Source organism: Lathamus discolor, chromosome 3 (assembly GCF_037157495.1).
Source record: "Lathamus discolor isolate bLatDis1 chromosome 3, bLatDis1.hap1, whole genome shotgun sequence".
Taxonomy (NCBI): domain Eukaryota; kingdom Metazoa; phylum Chordata; class Aves; order Psittaciformes; family Psittacidae; genus Lathamus; species Lathamus discolor.
Genome location: NC_088886.1, coordinates 127,133,151 through 127,158,507, shown reverse-complemented (window position 1 = coordinate 127,158,507; position 25,357 = coordinate 127,133,151). Strand labels below are relative to the sequence as shown.

General features: G+C 38.8%; 2 protein-coding genes across 5 annotated transcripts in view; one reads left to right on the top strand and one right to left on the bottom strand.

Moving 5' to 3' along the window:
* Nucleotides 1-3,784, bottom strand: part of TMEM169 (transmembrane protein 169) — a 28,332-nt gene extending 24,548 nt beyond the window's left edge. For all 4 annotated transcript variants that reach the window (XR_010610870.1, XM_065671536.1, XM_065671537.1 and 1 more), the window contains exon 1: nucleotides 3,661-3,784. The gene's annotated coding sequence lies outside the window, so the exon portion shown is untranslated. The remainder of the gene's footprint in view (nucleotides 1-3,660) is intronic.
* Nucleotides 3,785-3,791: 7 nt separating this feature from the next.
* On the top strand, nucleotides 3,792-21,755 carry PECR (peroxisomal trans-2-enoyl-CoA reductase). The gene is made up of 8 exons (XM_065671538.1): nucleotides 3,792-3,986; nucleotides 7,057-7,190; nucleotides 14,043-14,208; nucleotides 14,894-14,975; nucleotides 16,979-17,075; nucleotides 19,336-19,446; nucleotides 20,066-20,177; nucleotides 20,300-21,755. The coding sequence occupies exons 1-8, from the start codon at nucleotides 3,872-3,874 to the stop codon at nucleotides 20,386-20,388; spliced, it is 906 nt and encodes a 301-aa protein (XP_065527610.1). The 5' UTR covers nucleotides 3,792-3,871; the 3' UTR covers nucleotides 20,389-21,755.
* The last annotated feature ends 3,602 nt before the right edge of the window (nucleotides 21,756-25,357 follow it).

Below are 25,357 nucleotides of genomic sequence, written 5' to 3'. Positions count from 1 at the left end.
ACACAGATCCATGATGCCAGGGTATTAAAAATGCAGCACTTTCAATTGCAGACAAGTGAATGCTTCAGTTTTATTAGTACCGTATTAGCAGGGTGTATGATTAAAAATAAGACCTGTCTACATATCAGTTTCCAAGTGTTTGATGCTGATATTCTACATCTTCCACCACTACAAACTCTGCTTTGAATGGGGTGTCTGTCTTTGGTAGCACCTTTTTTCTAATCACTGAAATGGAATTCCTAGGGATGACGATGAAAGGTTAGAAAATCCTACTTATCTCCTATTTAGACTAAAATCCCCCAAGAAACTACTGAGAGTAAAGTACCCTTCCAGAAGAGAATTCTGTGAAGAGATGAACCAACCAGAAAGTCTTGACCATCAGCTGGGGCTGGCCAGGAGGCATTCTGACACAGAAACCAGAAGCCACAAGACAGAAAAGCACTCAGATGCTGGTGAGATATGATGAAAGGAAAAACAGCCACAGGAGAGAATACAGAGTCAGGAGGTGAAAGTAGCAGGGATTTCCAAAGAGACCTTATGCATAATCCCACAGAAAGGTCCAGAAAGGTAAGGAAAGAGATACTCACACCCATTTTCATTTGGTTTTGGCTCAATTCAGGCATTTCTTGTAATAGGTATGGGAGGCGGGGAGAAATTATTGTTGTTACACTTTATGTAATTTGGTATCCCATTGAAAAGATATGAAACTGAAGCATCCATAAGAGTAGGGTTCTGGGAAAGTAGAGGAGGCTGGAGTGCAAGCCTGATTTCTTCTGAAGGCTAACTAGCAGAAACCCTCTGTCATAAGTCATCTCTGGCATTAACGAGTTATTTCTGGCACTGAGATGCTTTTACTTAAGTCTCCTCTACTCTCACCTGGTGAGACTGCTGGCCCCAGGGATACCTCTGCTGGGGTTTGGATCCCACAGAAGTTTCTCTCCTTTTTGGAGCAATCTGTTTTCTCACATCAGGCTGGTACTTAACAACTCTAAGACCTTCCCCTTGCCAACATGGATTACAAGCTATGGGAGGGCGTAGACGCCCTGAAGGACAACGGGCTGTAGTATGTAACATTGCCAGGGTTTTTAAAGCGTGGCAGCATACTGGACTGGCATATGTCATCAGCTGAATAGCTAAGCCATAGGCTGGCAAAGCACAAAATCAGCTTTTGACAAAAAGCAGCCTTTTCTAAAAATGCAGAGTTCCCTATTCATCATGACAAATTGAACTAGTTCATTCAAAGCCAAGGCACAATCTGAGAGCTGTTAAACCCAGGAAATTTAGGTTTTCCCTTTTTCTTTTTATAAATAAAAAAGTAGATGTTGAAGAATGACATGTGCTAGTCCCACAAATCTGGAGGAGCTGACAACTGGAGAAAAAAACTACTGATGAATTCTTTTTCACAACAATGTCATTTTGATTTTTGAATGGCTAATGTTTTAAGAGATAGATACACCAAAAGGGGGTAGGAAGGGGGGAATCAGGTGCTTTTAACTTCAAAAAATGAAAATTAAGACTCTGAGGCTTTAAATGCAGATTTATTTTCTTCCAAATGCAAGCTGACACGTACTGAGTAAATAAATAAATCAGCTGCCTAATCGGACAGTTTCCTAACACATAAAAATTAAGAATCTGAACATTGAGTTTATAGAATAACATAAATATGTAAGAGGAGCCTTCTGCTTACTGAATTTACCACTATGGCTGTGTGTAGTGGCAGAACAGCATGTTTTAATGCTACCAATAAAATAAAACATTCATTTGCAAATAAGAAAGTACAAACACAGGAGATGATTAAAATTGATTTTAGTTAACAGGATTTTCTTCTTTTCAGCTTAAATAATTTTGAATTTCAACCACTGGAGTAAAATCAATTCACACAAAGGTACACTTTGAATCCTTGTTTCAAAGGCAACCTATATGACAGCAAGTCATTCCCTTGCTGAAAACATCTGTGAGCACTGGTTATCTCAGTCCTGTTCTTTGTGCGCAGATTTTGTACCAGAAGGGGCTACTGTCCATTGAATGCCAAGGAATGGATGTCTTCTTTCCTCAGCTCCTTGCTCTCCAGTCTTTATGCCTTTCCTTTTTCTCCTCCCACCCATCACTCACAGAACCTTAACTCATGTTCAGCCCCTTACTTATGACATTTCTATGGCTACTGAGAAATTAAAAAAATGAAGCAACTTATCTATGATTCTATTATGACAGGGAAGAAAAAGTAATTTGCTAGTGCTCTCTAGGAAGAACACTGAAATCAAGCAAGTCATATGAGCAGAGAGGCCCACTGGTGACCTGCAGCTCAGTTGGGATGGCAGGCAGGTTGGAATATAAAGATCTAGTTCACTAGCACAGATAAGTGCTTCTCCCTGGGATTAATTAATGATCACTGTGATACAGCTTAAGATATGTAGGGCAGCCAGAGACAGTTAATGGGGATCTGTGGCAGTGTCACCCTCAGTACTTCACATTTTGCCTCCAGAAAGTAATACCATGCCTTAAAATATTAAGGTATTCTGCAAACTAAGCCACCTGGAAGGCAACTTTGTCTAATGGCTGCCTGACTGGCCTAAGTCACTATGCAGAAGTCTATTCCCGTCTTATCACCCTTTGCTGAATGAGTCTGGACACACTGTCAACTTCTTCATGCATCCTCTTCCCTACAGTTAAAAGAAGGGTATACAGCTTCCTTTGAAACACACTGAACTCCAGGGTGAAGATGTTACATTTGCCTCTGATTTAAAGTATTAAACTTTAGCATATGTTTTGGGAAAAGTAAATAAATTTGTTTAACAAATGAGAACGCCAAAATCGATTCAGTAATTCTCACGGTTTATGTGTCTTAAAAAAAAAACAAAACCAACCAACCAAACAAAAAAACTTTCTCACTCTTCTCACACTAACAATCTCCCCTAAGGCAAAAATAACGGGACAAAATTGAGATATAATTACAAACATCTCTTCTATTGAAAAGGACAGAGGAGATGCCCGGAAAGATACTGAACATGCACCCACGCTCCAGGGCACATCACTGCTGGTTAAAATCACCTGCAATGGACAAAGATGCTTTGTCACTTCGCTTTGGGATACACAGGAAAATAACGTTGTCTGTCCTCTGTGCCAACTGAATAATTAATACTGAGCTTATTAAGGGCGACTTTAAGTGGGGGAAAACAAACAAAACCCCGTAAAGGCACGTTAGCACACAATGGCTATGTTAGGGACAAGTAAACGGCACCACCTCAGCCTTCGCAGCCTCTTCCTGACAAAGCCCATGCCTGGAAGCAGGATCCTCCGTCGGCGATTGCCTGGCAGGAAACACCAGCGGCTTTCTCTGCTATTTACGACACTTTTAGAGCATTACGCTGCCTCCTCCTGGCTGGGGCTCCGTTACCCTGCTCTTCACGGCGTCTTCCCGCGTCGCTGCGGAAGGTGACCCGAAACGGTGCAGAAAAACACCAGAACCCCTCCCCGTACAGCGGGAGAGACCGCGGGTGGGGGAAGCTGGGTTTGCTTCCAGGCTCCCGCAGACTGACCATACCCCGAAGCACCAGGAGGCACCGACCCCTCCCAGGTGCTCGGACGACGGTCCCTCCACCGCAGGGACAAACCCGGGTGCCACCCACCCGCGGCTGATAGCCCCACCTCCCGCACCCTTACCTGCCGCCCACGGGGCCCCGTTCCGGGCCATGCTGCGCCGCAGGACGACCCGCGCTGCCAGGACCCCGGGCACCTCCGCCACCGCTCAGCCAGCACCGCGCTCGGCGCACCCGGGGCGGGCGGGGCCGCTCGTCACGTGGCGGGGGTGGCGGCCGCGGCGGCAGTGGCTGCAGTGGCTGCAGTGCGAGGCGCTGTGTGAGAGAGGAGGAAGATGGCGGTGGCGCAGGGGCTCCTGGCGGCCGGACTGTTCCGCAGGCGGGTGGCCATCGTCACTGGCGGCGGCACCGGCATTGGCAAGGCCATTGCCGGCGACTTGCTGGGGTTAGGTGGGCACGGGGAGAGGCCGCGGGGAGACCCGGTGGGGGAGCGGGGCAAGGTGGGTGTCGGGGAGCGGGGCCGGGAGTGAGGTGAAGGCGGGGGCTGGAGGTCGAAGGGGAAGGCTCGGGGGATTGTGTTGTGTTTTGGGGGTAGGCAGCGCTCGGAAGCGGCTGAGGAGTTCATGAGTGGGACGTTGTGGCAGGAGTCAGTGAACGGTGAGGATGGGATGAGGGTGATGTGGGACTGTGTCTTTTGACCCGCTTGCACTTAAAAAGATGCATTATTTTAAACTAGAGTGGTCAAAGTGAAGTTATTTTAAACTCGGACCCTTTCATATTTGCTCTTAACAGAGTTTTCATCTTGCTCAACGGGAGGATTTAGTTGGTTGTTAAACTGAATCTTACGGAGTAGTACAGTTTTGAACCGTTGTCCGCATGGTCAGCGTAACAGAAATGGTGCTTCTCACTCGGTGCTTGTGACAGAAATGTCCTGAAGTTAATCTTAACTTAGCCGCTTTGTGGGGTTTCTTACCGTATTGATTATAGAGAAATGGTAGAATCTGGAATGAAAGGCAATCTTCTGAGTAATCCACCTTGCAACACCTTTTCTGCAGGTTTCAGCATAATTGCTAGGGATTGTTGGCATCAGACTTGTTTCAGATAATATGTGTTACCATTGTTGATTCACTGTCTTCAAAATACCAGCACTATTATGCCATAATCCCTGTGGTTTGTGCTCTTGGGATGAGTACTGTGCTATTTCAGTGGGTAGTAAAGAGCTTTCTTGGTTAAGACTGTGCTGGGAGGCATCTTTGCCTCTCGTGGCCCTTACCACAGCTTTCCACATACTCAGTGGAGATGAAGTGAGGACTCACTGTCCTACCTTTGTATTAGTGGTGAGCTAAGCAGGTTTTTTAAGCTATAAGGACATGCTGCCTTAAAGAGGTGCTTTTTAGGCATCATCATGTTGTTGGTCAATTATGTTATGCAGTTACCTTAAAATTGTACTTAATTTGATCTGCATTATTTTTCTCAAACAAAGTAACAAAAGCATATATCCATAACACCCTAAATAGAAAATAAGGCTGCAAATCATATGTGAGAAAATGAAGAAAGAACTGTGGCTGAAGTTCATCTGTGTAACTGTCTTCACCTCAGTCTTGCTGGCTACTCCTGACAAGAAAACGACCAGTGTATACTTTGCACTGTAGTCTGTATCATTTTGGAGGAGTGCTGGATGGACAGAAGATGCCTGTAGAAGCAGTAACAGATAATGCCCGTCGTGATGTAGTTTGGTTTTATAACCAGTCTTGTATGAAGCCTTATGTACAGATTTAAACCTTCTATCTGGAAAACTGTGCTCTTTCTCTCCTGACTTTATCAGGAAATGGCCTGGTCATTCTTTGTGAATTAAAATAGGTGAAGTTTGTACAGTAAGTACCAAGTGTACCTCAGTGAGTTAGAATCTCCCCATCCACCAGGTAGAGGATTTAGCAAAACTATAGTCTTTTACTGGACCTTGCTCACTATCAGTGTGTGTATTAATAAGCACTTAAGTTGGTAAATATAACTGTGCTACTGTGATTTAGTATTTTGTGTTAATTGTTAATTGTGTGTGCCATTTTATGAGCTCTGCGTTAGTCAGGTGGTTGTGCAAGTGACAGGAGTTCTTAATTTAAAAAATCAGGAGGTGTCAGAGACTAATCTTTACATGTGTTGTTTTAAGATGGCCATTGATTGAAGCTGAAGCTCCCATTCCTAGGGATATGTAGTTACAGCACTTCCTTCTGGAAGAATTAAACTCCTTTAGTTATTTATTTACTTTTATGTATGGTTTTACAAAACAGCCTGAGCCAAATGAACAGCTTGCTGCTCTTTACACCTACTAGTTATTTTGAGCTGATTCTCGTGGTTTTTTTGATCATGAGAGGCCAAATTCCACTTAGCAAAATAGCAACAGCAATAACAAAAAAAAAAAAAAAACCAACAACCAAAACCCTACAAAAAAACAACCAAACAAAAAAACCCCAAACAACCCACCTGTCAATATGTTAACTTTTTTGGTGTTTTTGGCTGGTTGAGGGTGTTGAATTGGTATGTGTTGAAGCAGATGAGCAGCAGAGCTGCTGGATGGCTTCTGCTGGGCTTCTGAGACTATGGAAGGAGGGAACTGGGAGCAAGATGTCCTTGTCTGCTTGGCAGTAGAAGCTAGTAATTTGCTTATCCATAATACGAAATTGTATGCTTACTGGATTTTCATTAGGAATTAATTTGGTGTGCTCTGCTTTTGTCTGTGTAGTATCAATTGCTGAAACCTGAAAGCTGTCCTGAGTCCACTGGTGTGACAGAGAAATTAGACTGGTTGTAGTGTAACTGCTTGCCATTAATTTGGCAGCTGCATTGTTTTTCTCTGTAGAATGAGTCCTCCTGCCTCCAAATGCTGAAATAAAAAACAACAGAAGAGTTGAGCTCCTGCCTATTTTTTCTTCTCCTTTCTGAGCTAGGATTCTGCAGTGTGTGGTGATGCCACAGGGAAGCCTCTGTTCTTGCTGTCTATAGTCTGCAGATAGGAATTAATCTTGTGAGGCTGTCATCCTTCCCTTCAGACCCTGTAAGGTTAAAAAGTGTTTTCTCACTGCTAGTCCAAATTACAGCCAGACATGCAGTAAGATTATTTTTGTGGCTTTAGGAACAAGCGTTTTTTTGTAATCAAGACCTGCTGAAACATCTTTAATTCATGTAATTGATAAACGCAGCTGTGAGCAGAGGCAGCAGAAATGATATCTGAGAGCTACTTTGCTGACTCTGCAATTCACAGCCTATCTTCCCTTCTGCAGGAAGGACAGGAAACCTTGTAGACATTTTTTTGATTGCTCTTCTCCTGGCACAGTGGGATCTTGTTGCTAAGAAGCACCTGACATCAGTAATTTCTCTTGCAAGAATTTCAAGACTGTATCTTCTAGACAGTGACTAATAAACTCACATCCTACAAGATACCTCCACAATGTTATTAAAAAAGCCCAGCATAACTGTAATTTTAACTATGTTACCTGAAGGATGTTTCATTTTGTCTCTACAGGTTGCAATGTTGTTATTGCCTCTCGAAAATTTGACCGATTAAAAGCTGCTGCAGAAGAACTGAATAATAAATTTTCTCCCATCAGTCCTGCCAAAGTGACTCCCATACAGTGCAATATCCGCAATGAAGATGAGGTAAAGACTAGTGATGTTATTCTGGGGATTAACATGTCAAAAGTATATTCTGTATATAAATTCTCAGCTCTCCAAAGGTCTGCTCTGTCCTTGTCAAAAGTGGCTTAGAATAGGGGAAAAGTGCAGTAAAGCACTGTTAAACCGATCTAGATAAATTTGCCTTCCAAGGGAAGACTATTTTTTAACCACCTAAGCAAGAAAGCATTTCTAACTGCAAATGTTTTTCTGACCATGCATACGTATTTCAGATATTTCTGGGAGAAGCAGACTTTGGAACTGGCATGTTCTACAGCCGAGTCAGAGCCCACTTAGCATGGTTCTTTGTCACATTGCTGTGACAGCAGTGAGGGGGTGTTAACTTGTGAGGATGGAGACCTCGGAATAGTTCCTTTGATCAGGAAGTCATAGCATGGAATCTCAATGCCTGTGTCTTGACGCAAGTGCCCTGTATTGTCAGTTTCGCTTGTATTGAAGGAAAAAAAAAACCCAACAACCAACGAAACCAGCCAACCAAAAAAAACCAAAATACACACACACACACAAAAAAAAAAAACCCAAACCCAAAAACCAAATGCTATGGATATTATTATTTTTAGCCACATATCAAATTTGGTTACAATTTGTGGTGTGCCTCACTAGGAACTCTATTACTTTCCCACTTGAGTTGTTTTTTTTTTTTTCTTCAGATTGCAAAGAATGGAAGGTGAAAAGCAAAAGTACTTAATCCACATTCTTCAGAAGTCAGCATTCACATTCTAGTTTTTTAATCTGTGTAAATAAACATTTAAAAGTCTATCATCAGGTTGGACTTTTAACTTACTGAGGGAAAAATCAAAAATATTCCAGTAACCACTGACTGCTACCTTTTTTTCTTAACCTTTCAAAACCTCTGTTAAATTTTAGTGTAATGTAAATTCTAGTATAACTTATTTAATGACCTTCACTAGCTACGTAGGTTCTGGAAATAGCCTAACGTACAACCATAAAGCAAATAAAAAATAAAATTCTTCCCTCAGGAGACAGCTAGTGCTATAAAATACTTAGTGATATACTCAGACTTTCTCTCCCAAAGGAGATGACCCTTGAGGCTGTGCAGTATGTCACTTCACCTACCAGTGAATTTTAGGTTAGTATTTACTAGCATCAGAAGTGCAATATAATAGGTTATGACAGATGTCAGAGGGCAACGTACATGATTAAAGCTACAGGAAAGAACAGGGATAGAGAGAAAAGGCTTAAGCCTTCTTTCACATCACTGTTCTTGCAGAAAGTACTGTGGCATGCTTAATAACCTTCTGCAGGTAAATCTTATTTCTGCATCAGTTTAAAAATGAGTTAATAGGAACTGCAGTGTTCTGTGAGATGATAGGGAGCTTGGATGGCAAAATGAGGTAATCTCCACTAAACAAACTACCATTCATTTGTTCCCTGTTTATTGAGTGTAACCAACTACATATTTGACAAAACAGCCTTAGATGGCTTTGGAAACTTTTTTGAAGGTGCTTTTAAAGCCTATTTTCTAGTGCTGTCTAAAGTTTTTTGTCATTATTCTGTTACTGGTAGCCAAGCTGATAACTTGGAGAAACTTTTGTTTTGCTATTACTGTGCAGTTTCATCATAGAATTGGCTTGTTTCCCATGTAGTTTTAATTTACTTATTTACAGATGCACCTGAACTTTTAATACAGTGTTGGAGAAGCCTCTATCAGGCATCTCCTGCCAGTGCAAGTTCTCTTAAATCATTGTCATTTCATATCTGTTTCTATTGAAGAGATGGTTGAGAGGAGTAAGGTAAATTAAACTCTAGTCTTGCATTTTTCAGTCATCAACTCTGTTTTATAGTTGGACTCACTTCAGTTCTCCAACTGCTCATACTACTTTCTGTTGAAATCTCATTTAGAAAAAAATTCACTATGAAAACTTCATAAGCCTTTTGTGGAAGTTTTAAATAAGGAATGCGATTTCTATTGCTTGTTAACATAAGAACTTCAGTATTAGTGCTAAACAAGTATTTATCCATTCCAGATGCCCATCTCCAAGACCAGATAGTTTTAATGGTTAGAGACATCCTGTGATTTTTGTTCTTTAGCTCTTGTTATTCTGTTTCAATGAGGAAAAAAACTTAGGAGTTCAGGTCCTCCTTAGATGTCAGAACTGATCCATCACAAGTTACAAAGCCCAGGAAGCTTCCTGAAGAACTACGTAATTCATTTCTTACCTCCTTCTCTTTGACATCTCACTGAAACCTTTCTAAGAGTTAAGCCTTTCTCTTAAAGGAAGCCACAGTTATCACCTTTAAGAGCAAGCCATCTGTTCGTACAGTGGCATGCCTTTTTTTTTTTTTTTTATTATTTTTTTTTATGTCCCTACATCTCTGCCAGTTGTTCTGCATTTCTTTAAAGGTCCCTGTGAATTTCGTCATGGCTTTAATTTTATAATAGGGCAAACTGGAGGAAGAGAGTCTCAGTAGAGGAGATCTGAGGAAAATGAAGGTGCTTTCAAATTTGCCAGATGATCTATTAGTTTGCTTGGGCTTTTTCACCTCCTAGTACAAATCTTAAACTAACTGATCTGCTTTGGAGGTGACACAGTTCCTTCCTCCTGTGTATCTTAGTCCGGATCTGTGAAATTCAAGCATTAGAATATTCACCCCTCGTCATAGAGTGCAGTTGGTTTGTTAGAGCTCTTTCTGACCTAGGAAGAGTCAGAGGAGGTGCAGTGAATTAATTGCTGCAGAAGCTTGATGGCAGATATCATGGCAATAGCTTAAGGAATTCACATTTTGAAGTCTCTTAATCTTCATCCTCGGAGGCCTTCTTGCTCTCTAGCAAAGCTTACTTTTCATTTTACGTACAAGAAATAATCTTGCTTGATGGAGGATATTCAGCCACTGCCTAATCTGTTAGGCTTATTTGTCATAAGTTTGCTGCTGCTGCTTTTGGCTAGTTTTCTACCAAGTGTTTTGTAAAGGTTAAGATACCTGTTTTGTTTTTAAATATGGAAGAGTAGAGGGTTCTGGGATGCCAGTAAGAACAACTGAGGTTTTTGTGCTTTGTCTTCACTGAGCATTATTCTGAAGTAATGTCTGTGCACCTGTTCCTTGTCCTGTGGTCTGGAGTATGCAGTGATCAGTATTGCTTCTTAGTGATTATGAAGCTGAAGTGATTGTAATTATTTCAATGTTTTCTGGTACTGCCCACGTAATTGTTGAATATAACAACAGTGGGTCAGCTTGCTCTTGCTGAGATGCAGGCCAAACAGCTCTGCGTGTGCGTTTTCAAACCAAGCTCTTTTTCCAAAATCTAATTTATTAATTAAGTCCAGTGCCTCAGTGTAATTGTGGTTGGACTGGAGGAGAGAGATCCCCTCTTTTTTCCATTATGAAAAGAGCTTTCTATTTATCTTTGTAGGTGTTGGGAAGGGGAAGCATTTATTTGTGTGTCTTAAATGCTGAACTACAGAAGATCTGTTGACAGGGGAAAGACAGACATGAGGAAGTTTTTACCGTGTAAAGCCTTTGTGATACATGCTCTGGACAAACATTTATTTATCTGACACCTAGATAGGTAGAAGACATATCTGGCTAAGTGAAAGATAAAACCTTACTTCTAGTAGGCCAGTGTTGAGAATTCTGTACAGTGTCCCCTTTCTGTACTTAAGCTCCAGCAATAACTGTGGCTGGATCAGACCCTGAGGGTAAAACCTATCACTTGGACATCTGACAAACAGGATTCCTTGAGACAGACTCAGTGCGGTACTATTTAGTGCTTACCTTGTGTCTGAGTTCACTAGTAGCTTTTCTTTTCCAATAAACCTTATAGCTTGGCATAGTCTCAGTTGGTTAGTAAATACTGTATAAAGCCTGTAGTGGAAGGCTGTGGCTTGGTGGAGAGCTATGGGTAAGAGATTCTTGCCCATAGAGAAGAGATTCTATTCTACTTTAACACAACAGTAGCACAACAAAAAACGTAACTGTTGTCACTGTGCAAGAATGGCTACCGGTTCTAATCCTCACATAGCAAATCTGTAACACTCCATAGTGGGTAGTTTGCCTGGTGAGCTTTACTCAAGCTCCAGGTGACATGTGGACATGCAAGTGGACATTTGTCCCTTTTCTCTGTGTCAGCGAGCACTGTCTGTGCAAGTGTGCTACTGCATAATACTTTTGAGTTGCAGTCACACAAAAATGGTCCTTACTGAACAGCTCCAGTCTTCTAGTTGTGTCTGAAGTGCCTGGTTTTGTTCTTTTCAGTCTTTTTCAGAAGAGCATCCTGAACTGTTAACTCTGCCTTGTACAGTTTTGCTTTGCTTCCAGAGAGTCTTTAGTAGCTTTTTAGTAAAGTTCTTTCTGTGTGGATTTTGGATATTTAGGAATAGAAAGGAATCTTCTTCAGTTCTCACTGTGATTTAAATGTGTTCTACCAGACCCTCTTTCTTGCTGTGCTGGTGGCTGCTGTCACCATGTTTACTGTAACTGGGAGAAGCACTGCAATGATACTTTTTCTGTAACACAGAAGACATTGTGAAGATTGCTACAGCTGGAGCCATCTGAGCTGTCACTAGAAAGCTGCCACCTGCTAGCTTTGCTGGCTTTCTGAAAGCAGAACTGGCTTTCTGATACGTAGTTGGGTTTTAGGTTTGGGTTGGGGTTATTTTTGTTTGGTTTTTTGTTTGTTTCTTTTGGTGGTGTTTTAATTTTTTTTAATTGCCTCTGGAATATGGGACAAGAACTAAGAAAAGTTTCTTAAGATATGTTGGCCTATTTTGAATCGATATGTGATAGCATGTTTTGTCTACCTCTTGAAAACTTGTAATTTCTTTTTCCCAGTGGATTTTTCTTCTGATAATTTATTGGGGTTTGTTGGTTGGGTTTTTTTTTTTTTTTTTACTATCATTAGCATTTTCCTTTTTCTCTCTCCCACCCTGACCCCCCAGCCTGAATAGCCTTAGTCTGTTCAAAGATTCCTTGTACTGAAACCATTTCTCTTCCGTAAATGAGCCCATACTTCAGTGACTTACGGACAACAATGTTCAAAGCAAGATTTTCAGGCTAACAAGGAGAAGAGTTTGATAGGCTTAGCAAAACATGATTTTTGTTGCCTGTTGAGGCATAACTTGTTTTAATCTGGTTGTGAGCAAACCCACAAGTCTTTGTGGCATGATGCTTCTCACAAGTCACGGGTTTGGGACTGCAGTCACAAATGCTGTATTTTTTTTTATTTTTTCTTTTCCCTCTCAGATCCCTCAAGCTGCAGTGATTGATCTGAGAAATAAGATGACATTCAAAACTTAAAGATGGTGATTTAGGTATCAAAATTATTTTCTTAGGGTGTTGTGTTTTTTTTTTTTTTTCTCAGGAAGCATTAGGTTTCAGTCAGGCTTCACTCACTATATGTTTAGATTCTTTTCTTCAGGGAGGTGCATCCTTACAGGATCCATACTGTCCTGTTAAACCATCCTGAACTGTAAGGTAGCTATTTATGAGACTGAGTTAGTGAGACTCTTGGTGAGGTACAGATCATGCATTGCTGTTTCTTTTATTTTTTGGTATTTTCTACTGCTAATTCAGTATAGAGGAAGGCTGACTGACATCCTTCCCTTAGCCAAATCTCAGAAGTAACATCGCTCCTAATGTTTGGTTGGGGTTTTTTTGGGTTTTTTTTTGTCTGTGTTTTCTTTGACCACAGAAGATAGATTAACTTTTTATGTGTGCTTGAGTAGGAGTAACTGATGCATCCTATCTAGTTACGATAGGTAATGTAAACAGGAAACAGTCATGTTGTCCCATTTCCCTTGTTTCTTGAGATAAAGATTAAATTATTAAGCAGTTGCTACACAGTTCTTATTACTATCTTGTAATAGGAAATTTACATCAGCTTTGATAGCTATAAAATCTTTGAATGCTTTGAAATATCTTCTCCAGAAGCTCTCTTGTGATTAGTATGAATGTGTGCAAAACTGCTCTACTTCCAAAAAAAGAAAATGTAACAAGGCTTAGTCTACAGCCTGTAGCTCAGATTAGGTAAATGTCAGAGCTAGGTTTAGCTTCTCAAAACCTCTTTCTTTCTATATGAATTTAAGCCACCTTTTTCTGCACTGACAGCTCTTTGAGTGAGTGAGTGTCTACTGCTATTTGTTGTTAATAACTTCTCAGAGTACCCAAAGGTAAATAGTGCCAGACAGGGCTCTTAATTATAGTATTCATCCTGCTTATAGACAGACAGTATCTACTTAGTCAAATATTCACCTTTCTTTTGCTAAAGAACACAGCCTTTAGTATTTGAGTTTGTGTTTTTGGGTAACAAACTAATCTTCTTGGTCTCTGTAAGAAGAGTGGCTGTTGGGAACTCATATCAGAGCTTTAGTGAATGTACAAAATGTCTAGATAAGAGTGTTAAAACTTCATAAGATGACTTATGTTTTATATGTAAAATGCTCAGGTACATATGTCAGAAGAAAAATATCATAATTATTTTTTATGGAATGCTTCCAGCATCTGGTGTGACCAACCCACTCTTCTGAAAAATGTCAAGAGGTTCTTAGTAGGTCTTAAGTAGCTGGCTTTTGTGTATGTTTGCTTTTATAAACCTTCAGCAGCTTAAATCCCCTTCTTTTTTTCACTGCTGGTATTTTATGTAGCACCTGCATTATAACAGGAAGATCTCCTAAGTAAACATGGACTTGGCCTAATTCTTCTTGGTTGACTAAACTTGTCATACTGATCTTCCAGCCTTTATGAAAGCTGGTGCCTCCTGTTTATGTGTGAAAAGGGTATGAGAGAGAAAATACTGTCTCAGAATGAAATCGAGTGTATAGTTTAATCAGAATACTATACTAACAAATACTGTTTTAGGTAGAAGCTTTGGTGAAGTCTACACTAAGTCTGTATGGGAAGATTGACTTCCTGGTGAATAATGGAGGGGGCCAATTTGTAAGTCCTGCTGAAGCCATCCCTGCAAAAGGCTGGAATGCTGTGATAGACACAAATCTGACAGGGACCTTCTACTGCTGCAAAGCAGGTAAGAACTGCACATAAAGCATTTTTTGTTTGTTTGGTTCGGTTTTGTTTTTTTTTTTTTTTTTTTTTACAGAAATGCCAGAAGACAAGAAATGTAAAGTTTCCCTACCTTCTTTTTTCACACACTTACCTGACAGCAGATATTTGTTTTCACAATCTCATCCAAAGCTTTATGTTAAACTGTACATTACATTTGTTCATATATACAAACATACATTTAGGGAACTATGAGCTTACAATTAAGTGCAGATTTAGGCAGTCAGTTGGCTTGGATACTCACTTAAACAATTGTAGGAAAACCGCTTAATTTCTGTGGCCTGAATTCACTGTGTGTAATACAGGAAAAGATTTCTCTCCTATCAGAGGTATAAATTTAACTTTAAATTTAAGCATGGTACACGATTCTCAGATAACGCTGGGAGCGTGGAAATGAAAGTAACTTATGTGGAAGCATGGATTCTTGACTTTGACCAAAAGGCTTCTTGAAAAGGATCAAGCCCTATCTGGACCACACCTGTTACCGCCCAGTGGTGAGGCTATGGTACAAAGAGCAGATTGTTTATCTAAATCCACACAGGAAATGTGTAGTGTAATTGGAGTTAGGAGTCCAAATTTGGCTTCAGTTGGCCAGTTTGTTTGCCTGCATTTCTTCTGATATTTATAGGTTATCTTCTTCCTTCATACAGTGTACAATGCTTGGATGAAGGAACATGGCGGAGTCATTGTCAACATTACTGTTACCGTGAGAAATGGGTTTCCTGGAATGTCGTAATACATATTTTATTTTTACATTTTGCTATGTTTTCCCCCTAGAAGTGCTAATTGCTCCAAAAGACTTCATTTTAGAAATGACAGCAGAAGAGCATAGAAATAGTTAGGTCAAGAGAGGACAATCATATCACTTGGCTGTCTGTGTGGGGATCTCTTCCTAATTCAGTGGAGACTGTTGGAGTAAATGGTGTCTCTGTTCTCTGACAACTTGTTTGTAGGAAACTATGAAGCAAGACTTGCTAGCAAAATGGTATGCTAGTGGGACTAGTTGCACTTAAATGCAACCTTTACTTTCTCTCCAAATTTCTGGAGAATTTGTGAGAATTTGGCCTCTGTTTTCCTCTTCTACTGTCAGTTTAGAGGTGTTGATGGTGTAATGAGTTATGGGAATAGTGGAGTAGGAAGAACATTTCTAGTACGTTCCCAGGTTTTGGCTTTGTCCTTTGAGTCGTGTAATGCCTGCCTTTCCCGTTTTCCTTTTTGCTCTCGCTTTTGTAGCTGTCTTTCTTGGAGAAGGTCTTGGATACAGATAATTGGTTCTATTTGCTCTGAACCTTTCTTGGAGCAGAAGGAGTGTCGTGTGTACAAACATACTACCACATTTGTAGTTCTTTTATACTGACTCAAATGATCACAGCTGCATGAAACTGCAGCATCCTCCCCATATCTGTGTGTGTACTATATTTATGCAAATGTCTTTATCCTCAAAATGGAGATGAGCCAGGCATCATCTAATCTGACACTTTTCCACCAAAAAAAATTTTGTCGAAAAAGAAGTAATGCTCAGAACATGAATTCAAATGAAATCTCAAAGTTGTTAAAATGCTGCATTTTGACAGTTTCGTAATAAAAGAAGTCTAATTTTTTTCTTTGAAACCACTTATTTTTTACATTTGAAATTAAATTTCTATTGAAGAAAATATAAAAATGTAATTTGAGCTAATGTTACGTTGCCTCTCTTTGTCCTGATTCAGAGTTTAGAGCTTTCAAAATTTTTTATTTATTTATTTTTATTTTTTTTAAGGAACAGCAAAATATTTTCTCACTAGCTTGTTGCCAGTGCAAAATACATTTAGATATCCACAGGGTGGTGCTGAAGTTACAGTTATTTGAGTTTCTCCATTCTGGTTAAGTCTGGTTGAAATGTCACAGCCAATAGGCTGAAGCTGTGTTTGATAGTTGAACCAAGAGATAAAAAACCTAATCCCGAATAACAGTGGAAAAAAAGTTTTCCGAAAAACTGTTGTGTGTGGATGAGGATGGACAAAACTAGTTTCAAATTAAATTCTTGTTGATTTGATACCTGGTTTAGAAATGTACTGTTGAAAATGACTTGCCTTTACAAGTTCAGCCACCACTCATGCCAAAAATCACCTGATACATTTTTGCAGAAGTATAACTTCTGAACATAAAACTAGTAATTTTTTTTTTGCTCATAGTGTGCCTGGAGGTTATTTATTGATGGCCTAAACATATGAATAAGTTGGGTTTTGTTATATTTTCCTTAAGTTTTTCTTATTCCTTTCCTGGTATTTGAGAAGCTATTGTATCTATCTTCTCTAAGTCTGTTTTATTAGTCTAAAGGAATTAAACTCTATTAGTTTTCTCTGCATCCCACTTTCTGCTGTTCATCATTGCAGTCATTCTGTCTGCATTCGCTCAGCCTTGTAAACAGTCTACTTTTTGTAGTTTTACACAGTTTGAACTTTGCCTTCAGTTGAAAACAAAAAACATTTTATAAGCCTGCTTGTGCAATAAAACATAGCTGGCCTCATGTCACATTGGGGAAGAGATAAGTATTTCCAGAAATGACAGGAAATCATAGCATAGCTTGTTTAAACTGTGACACTATGATCAAACTTACAAACTAGAAAATATCTCTCTCACAGCTGGTCCAGTCATAGAAAGCTACTCTGACTACCCTAGTGAGGATGTGGTAGAAGTAACATTGGGCACTGTTAGCTGGGGGAACAGATGCTTCTTTTGCTTTTTCTCAATAGGCATTCAGGAGCTGCAAGAGCTGCAGTGAATAACCTAACCAAGACTTTGGCTTTAGAATGGGCCCACAGCGGAGTAAGAATCAACAGCGTTGCTCTTGTAAGTAATGGCAAATGATCTGATTAAACTTAGCTATCATACATATTCAAGGCTAAAATTTTCATACTAAAAGGGATTTAAAAACCTATAGCCTGTAACTGTGGATTATTTATATATCTCCTTATAATTTCCCCATCTAAATTCTTCAGGTCATTTAGAGTGTTTTGTACTGTTCAGATGATAAACCAGAGATGGAGGATAAAATTGCTTCTGCTTTCTCCTTTGATTTGGCACTCTTGTTTTGATTTGAGTTTTACTGTTTGTTGTTTGCTTGTTTTGGGGGGGTTCATCTAGCTTAATGAAATGATACCTAGGAGGGTTGTTGACCTGTCTTACAAACCCTTGACATAAAATTGCCAAATGCTTTGCATTTCAGTAATGATTACGTTATTTCTGAACTCACAAAATTTTTTCTATTTGAGGTGCAGGTATGCTGATGGTTCCCACCTGTGTTTACAAAGTTATTTTGAAAATCTTTTGAATGTGTCACAATGTCTTTACTTTGTCTCCTACGTTAAATTAATTGGGTTTAGGCATAAAAAGACTGTATTTAGAGTGGATCCTCTCTCAAAGACATTATGTATATATGTGTGTTCTGATTTTATTTCTTTTATTTTTTTTATTTTTTCTTACCAAATATATGCAGACAGGAAACCACTATACAGGTCAGCTAAAATACGCATGTCACATTTCTGAGGAAGTAGGTAGCACGTAGCAGTTGTTTTACATACTTGTATGGAAAAAGCAGCTATATTTTTCTAGTGCATGGTGCTGCAGACATACAGGTTATACAGAAGCCCTGGCTTTAACATTTAAGATTGTGTGATCTGTTGTGATCTGTGTGATCTTCACTCTTAACCACAATTTATTTTGCACATTTACTCCCTTGGGAGCAAAAGACAAAAGGAAAACTTTGTCTATCTCCTTCTACATTCAGCATTTATCTTATCTCGTAATATAGTTAAGCGTCAGATTTGTTTAACTGGTCCCTAGGAAAATCTTTGTACTATCTTTGTAGGATGTCTGTATATCCTGTTGTACCTCTTGTCCTAAAACATCTGGCTCACTTGCTTTGGCATAGCACAGAATGCTTAATGGCAGATGTGTGTTGATTGTTCAGGTAGTGGCTCTTATGTAGCCTCTGTGAGGCCCAAGACATCAGGAGACTTGTTAAGGCTTGTTTTTCCTGTTTATTTATTTTTTCTGATTTATCAAGTCTTGGGGAAGTAATTAAGACAGCATTATTATGTGAATATATTTTTCAGGCATGCTAATTACCTCATGAATCATACTAATTATACATTATAGCATATGTCAAAAGAAGTTTTTGACAAGCAAACACTCAGTGGTTTGGCTCTTTTAGAAGGATTTGCTAGCTTTGTTACTGTAGGGGTAACAAAAATCCATGTAATAGTTACAGTAACACTTCATATCCTTCCATCACCTTTGTTGGACACAACTAAATCTGTGGTAACCATAGAAAACAGTAAACATTTTATAGGAGCAGAGTAATATGTAGGGAATAGGTACATAGACAGGGAAACGCATTCTAAAAACAGTTTCATACCAGTTACTTCCCTGGCTCCCAAAACCTAGCATTCACATTTCACAGATACCTTAGAAGAGAAATCTTAGCACGTATTCCATGGATGAACTCAAGTTTTATCTTATTTAAACTTGAGTCCCAAAGGTTCTGTCATAACTCATCTAATTCTGTCTTACCACTGCTGTAGACTTAATCTTCCCTCTCAAGTCTAAACTGGGCTCTATAATTATCAGAGCAAAGACAATCACCTTTTTCTGTTTCTATAGCAGCTAAATAGGGAGAGTACAAACTCTGATTGTGAAATCTGTCTGCTTCCATAATTCACAAGAAAACCAATCTAGCATTCTTACAGATTACAAGAAACTGTTGAGAACTTGTCCTTGGGGCTTTGTAGTTTTCTGCTGTAAGCTAATATGAAATACTTGCCATTTCAAAACGGTCTTTGAGTTTCTTCCTGTGCCCTCCACTGTAGTTACTGAAGTGACATCAGGGAATTGGAATAATCTGAATTACTTTGCTTGAATAGAGATGTGAGTAGCAGCCAAATTACCTTATTCCATAAATTATGCTATTCCATTAAATTTCAAAATTTGCATTCAAGCGCTGTTTGGGTACTTTAATGCCACAGAAAGTGACAACTTCACAGTTTTACAATGATCACAGTTTAAACAATATGCAAGAGAACTTAATTTTCACTATGCTGTTTTAAAATAGGGACTAGTGTTTTCAGAAACTGCTGTTGCAAATTATGGAGAACAAGGTACAATGATGTGGTTAAAGATCATACCAACTATTCCTGCCAAGAGGTCAGCGGTTCCTGAGGAGGTAATGTCCTTCAGAACATTTGTGATATTTCTACTTCTGTGTCTCTATTTTGAAGCCTCTTTGTTATATGGAGAATAAAAAAGATTTAATTTTGCACTGTTATGGATTATTAAAAAAGAAAAAAGCTTGTGGTAATGTGTAGTAGTGCCAAGCAGGAGACTTAACCAATAGTCACTATTATACTGAAAGTTTAATTTAGATGCTTCTTAGCATCTAAAAGATGCACTTAGCTATAAAGTGTTGAATAGTAGACATAAGTTTCTGAAAGAGTTGCCTTCCAACAAGAAGGACTGAAAGGATGAATTTAATGTGAAAAAAAGTGTACCTTAAAAGTACTTAGCTCTCTTCCACCAAGAATGTGCATCTTTGATAAACTGTTCAACTCTTTTGTTTGATTTTTTTTTTTTTTTTTTTAATTTTTTATATCTGGTGTTGATCATCGAGAGCTTACTAGTTTTCAACTGTTATGTACCTCATGTTTGAGGCTGGAAATATGGCTTTAAGAGTGTTTAGTTTTCATTTCTGAGTAGAAAACGTTGTTACGTCTTGCCTGCAAAAGTTTTTACAAGAACAATTCCCAGCAGTTAAAGAAAGATTAAAATTGCCATTCTTGTGTTAGATCTCTCCTACAGTGTGTTTCCTGCTGTCTCCAGCTGCTTCTTACATAACTGGGATAACTCTGACTGTGGATGGTGGCCAGAGTTTATACAGATCTCCCCTAGAGATACCCGGTAAGAAACAGGCTACAAAACAGTGCTCATCAAGTTATCGAAGTCAGGCAATGGGAGGGCACAAAAGTAGAATGCCTCAATTCTCAATCAGTTAAGTATGTTGTTTTATTTGTTTTCTTCAGATCATGACAGATGGCCCTCGCCACCAGAAGGAAAAAATTCTGAAATGCTTCAAAAGCTTCTTTCTGGCAAATTCAAGCCAAAGCTGTAAAAAGAACGATATTTCACCTTACTCCTAGTTGCACACTTGCTGGTAATCTTGCTTTGTGATTTGGGTTGCTTACTCTCAGTAATTTTATTTTTTTTTCTTGTACGCAACTACATTGGGTATCTTGATCTTTGTTGATTTATATTTTAAACTTGAAAGGCAGTACATAGTGAATTTCTTCTCTGAAAACACTCACTGCCCTGAAAACATTCAGTCTCCTGGGGAGGGAAGGTGTAAAACACATTTTCCATTTGTACAAACATTAAGAGTCTGAGACAGAAGTGAATAAATTAACACTTATTTTGAAGTAAAGGGAGTAGAGAGGGAATGTTTCAGAATCCTTCTGTTGCTGATGAATTTGGGGAGAAGGTTATTTAAATCTCTGTTATTAGTTGCATTGATAACCCTTGACGTAGCTGTTAGTTCTACCCTATTTCTGTTCTGCCACACACTGAGCGTTCAATGATGATTTAAAGACTGAGTAGGTATTTCTCTACTCAGAGTTAAAAATACTCTCTACTCAGAATTAAAAATAAAGCAGAATACTATTATTAATGTTTCAAACTCCTATGGCATATCATATTGGAAATGTTTTTAATTCCTTGCAGATACAGTGACCTAATGGAGTTAAGCTGGTGGCAACTTAAGTTTGATAATCAGATAATAAACTTAAGCTTGAATCTATACTATTTTCCATCACTGTATGTTAAACAATTTAACATGAAAAATCTTGAAGCAAAACCTGTGGTGTATATTGCACTGCTTTCTGCAGTATGCTGTATTGTGAAAGCAGAAACTTGGAATCCTTCATTTACTTCTTAAAATGCTTTCTACCCATACTCTGTTCTCTTACAGTGTTAATGCAGTTTTGTTCATCAGTGTCTCAATGCGATGTGATTTTTGTGATCAATGGAGATATTCCATTTAAAAAACAGAAATCTTGCAATGTATCACTTGAAGAGGCTATATTTGTCATTACTCACTTTTTAAAATTCACTTCAAGGCAATTGTTCCCATGTCTAGTAACTTTATTTGCTGCAACAACTGAAATTCGTGGAATCAAGTTGCTGCTATAGAAGCAATCTCTTTAATACTTCATTTTGGATTGAATGTAAGAGTCTCTGCAAAGAGAATCTTTGCCTGTTTGACTGCGAAGTGTTTGACTTTTATGTCTTTCTTTAAAATATGGGAACTTGCATGCATACACACATGTAAATTGCTTTTTCTTTTGAAAACCTGAATGCTAGTTTGAGGGGAGGGTGTTGGAACCAAAATGCTTTCTCCTTTTGATATGGCCTCTTTCCTTAGTAACTGGGTGCTCATTCACATGGTGTAAGCTTGTACAAAGATAAAAATCAGCCTTTTTCAAACCTCTTGTGAAAAGTGTATTTTTATTATTGCAAATATTAGTTGAGGGTACACAGCAAGAAAATTCCTGGAAGCAAATGCACCCATTAGATAACTAACTATAGCAGCTTGGCCCATTGCATTTAAGGGAAGTTATTTTGTTTGTTAAGAGATTATTTCTACATTCTTCACATTTTTCTGTAAAAGAAGGTTAAACATGAACAGGCTTGAGACTTGTGCAATTTATTTTCTCTTTACATTTGACTGTGGGCTTCTGTGATACATGTGGACTGTAGATTTGATGTGAAATGAAAGTGATTTGATAAAACTAAATTATTTTCACTGTATCTCAGAACTTGATTGAGCATAAACTTGGAAATAATGATTTTGTACTGTTGCAAATTTCCTCTAAGTTTGCTAGAGTATGAATATTCATGAAGAAGGGAAGTTTATACATAATGATAGTGAAATGCATCACTCAGTGAAATGGAACATTGGTGAGCATTATCCTGTGTGGGAGACATGTTCAGTCTAGAATTTATAAACACCTCCACAAGTAAGAACTATAACAAACCTTTCCACTTGCACTGAAAACAAGGAACTTTTATGTGACCTTACCTTCTTCAACTTCCAGCAGAGCAATGGATATATTAGAAAGGTATGAAGAGGCTTGTTCCTGTGTGTGCTTTTTTCCTTGTCAAGAAACAGCATTTGTTAAGTCATAATGCACTGCAGCTTAGTGCAATAGGAGAACATACTCAAAATAGGCTAGGGGTAAGTCTCGTTTAAGAATACAGAAAATACACCCTCAAAAAGAGAAGGAGAAACATCAGTGTTCTCTGCCTTTTTCCCCTGGTTTTTGTTTTTGGTGTTTTGTTTTTTTTTAACTTCAGTAATAAGACTGATGTCCCTACGTGCTTGAGGCTTACTATGCACAATATTAAAATGCTTGTCACATTATATTAGATGTAAGGATAGTAACTCCTTTGCTGTGATGGTTTTGAAATGATCACAGCCCCTCTTTTTCCTTTTTTTTTTTTTCTTTTTTTTTTTTTTTGCATATTTTTCTTCTGGCACCAGGAAGAACATGAAATGTTTAATCCTTAGAATAGAGGTTTTGTTTTGGTCTTTGCATCTTCAGTCCATTTTTGTGCAGATTAAAATTACTTGTAAAATTTTGCAGTGCCGTGCAGAAACCCAGTGTTGTGTTGGCTGCAGCACGAATGTTTCAGGTTTCTGCTGCTAGTGCTGCAGATAAAATCAGCTGTAGCAAAGCTCTTCCTACGCTGTTGTACCAACAGCTCTTGATCAAAGGGCATTGAAAGGTTAAAAAAAAAAAAAGGGTGTGGTACCAAACCATCCCTGACCTGATTCAGATTTGGGTATGTGAAGTTCAGAGAACAGAGTTTGATTTTTGTTTTGGTTTGGGGATTTTCTTATTTTTATTTTTTTATTTATTTTACAAGGGAGGTGAATGCAACTGTTGGAAAAGAGTTAAGGAACCTTAGGAGGAATCAAGGGTATTTATTGACTAGACACTGAAACTGAACCATTTGCTGTGCTGTACAGTTGTAATAAACACAGAGAAAACTGTTAGAATGATGGTTACATTTACCATTCTTTTAAGATCTCTTTTCAGTTGCTTTACTATTTACCCCTGGCTAAACCTGTACCTATTCTACCTACCCCTTATCAGATACTCATCTGACTGATAAGCAGGTGCTTATCAACTACTACTTTGCTTCACTGTCTGGTGTTAGATCTGAATATGTGTTGTAGAACTTTACATTTATGAAAGCAGCGTCTTTCAGTGAAAGGGATTTTTTATCAACTGTACTTGCCTTTTTTACAGATATTCTTTGTGTTAATCAGAATATTGATTATTAAGGGTACTTATGTAGCGTAAAATGAAGTTTGATTATTCAGGGGTTTTATGTAGTGTAAAATGAAGTCTGTGTTGTAAAAATCGTCATTCTGTTAAGATTAACAGTCATCATGTTTGCTGAAGGGAATATAGTCTGTGCACTGTCAAATACAAGACTTGCTTGTTACAAGCTTTTATGGTTATGCTTAGTCTTCTGAATAGTTGTATAGAGTATCCTGTGTGATCTTTAAGAAAGCATGCTATTTGCCAGACATTGTAATTTCATCTACTTATAATCAACATCTCTTAGTTTACTCCTGCCATCTTGAATAGCTGGCTTGTGTTAAATGACTGAGTAATGTAGCCGTTAGGGGAATAATCTTATTAGTAAAGTCAACACTGTTCTGGGTAGCTGAATATGGCTGAGTCCTAAAGGTAAATAGGTTTGTCTGCTCCAACCCTATCATTGAAGTTTATGAAGCAACCCATCAGTACTGCTGCCTAGTCTCATTTATAGTGTGCTTTTTCTAGAGAAGCGACTCCATACCTGAATAACTACTGTATTTTCCCACAGTCTAGACAAGTTTCAAGTGTTATAGACAAGTCAGTAGCTGGCTGCTCTTTTCTTCATTTTGCTCTGGAGCTAAACTGAAATGTCTTGAGCAGTGGGACTGCATCCTGAAATGCAAAATACAAATTATGATGGGAGATTCCAATCTGAGTAAGAAATATATGTGCTAGAAGGGAAGATGAAGCCTCTTCTAAGTCTTTCAGCAGAGGCTTAGGACTGTCTTCCCTGCGCTATTTGCTCTTCCTCTCTCTTGGCATCTGCCTCACAGTGGTGGTGCATTTGTATTGGGAGGAACTGGAACTGCTGAAATACAGGCATGTGTTTCTTCTGTCTTGGAAAGACGGAAGAGCACAGAAGGCGGGTAAGGCTAGTGAAGGCTTGAAGTAATACTATTGTTTGCTCAATGCATGAGAGCTGGATTTAAACTTATAATAAGAATGTTGGCCCTCCTGCTGGTGAGGATCACATTAAAACATCTTGGCATTGCAAACATTATGCTGCTGCTGCTGCCCCCGGAAGAAGACATTTTGACTTCCCTTACTGCTCTATCTCTAGCAGCTTGTTCCTTTGCCAGTTAACCCCTCTCCTAGATTTAAAAAAAAAAAAAAAAAAAAAAAAAAAAAAAGTATTAATCACCTAGCTGGGTCCTTTTTTGGATGTAGTTCAAAATGTGGTAACATGGTAAGATGGTGCCAGCTATAGGAAAGACTGGTGGGGAGGCAAAGAAACTTGGGAAATAAATGGAGGATGATGTCATGGCCATGAAAAGGAGCTGTTTTGTTCCTTTTTAATGTGTTCAGAAGCTGTGTCTTTAGTGTTAACTAATACAGTCACTTGTTAGCCTCAAGCAATACATCTAGAAGGTGAAAACCTCTTACTGCAATGAGGTATTGATTCTGGAATCCATGGAGAGTCTTACTGCCAGATTTCAGTCAATTGCTTGAGTAGACCATCCTAAGTTCTGCTTATCCACTCCTCCTGACTTCCATCGCCTGTAAAGGGCTTGTGCTGAATGCATAAAAAGCTAATACACTTTACTGCAACTTCTGTCATCTATTTTTATATTCTTTTTCCATATCAGCAATTACACTTGTCCCTATAAGCTTTATTTTGCTCCAGTAGCATGACACATGATCTCAGAACCATGCCCCTGGGTTTGGGCTGAGCTCACCATGAGCCACTGTCATTAA

Bases quoted from the DNA above. Each gene is read 5' to 3' on its own strand.
- PECR (XM_065671538.1), top strand. From the start codon at position 3,872: ATGGCGGTGGCGCAGGGGCTCCTGGCGGCCGGACTGTTCCGCAGGCGG. The intron at 17,076-19,335 runs GTAAGTAATGGC...GTTTTAAAATAG, and splicing joins GAATCAACAGCGTTGCTCTT to GGACTAGTGTTTTCAGAAAC. The intron at 20,178-20,299 runs GTAAGAAACAGG...TGTTTTCTTCAG, and splicing joins ATCTCCCCTAGAGATACCCG to ATCATGACAGATGGCCCTCG.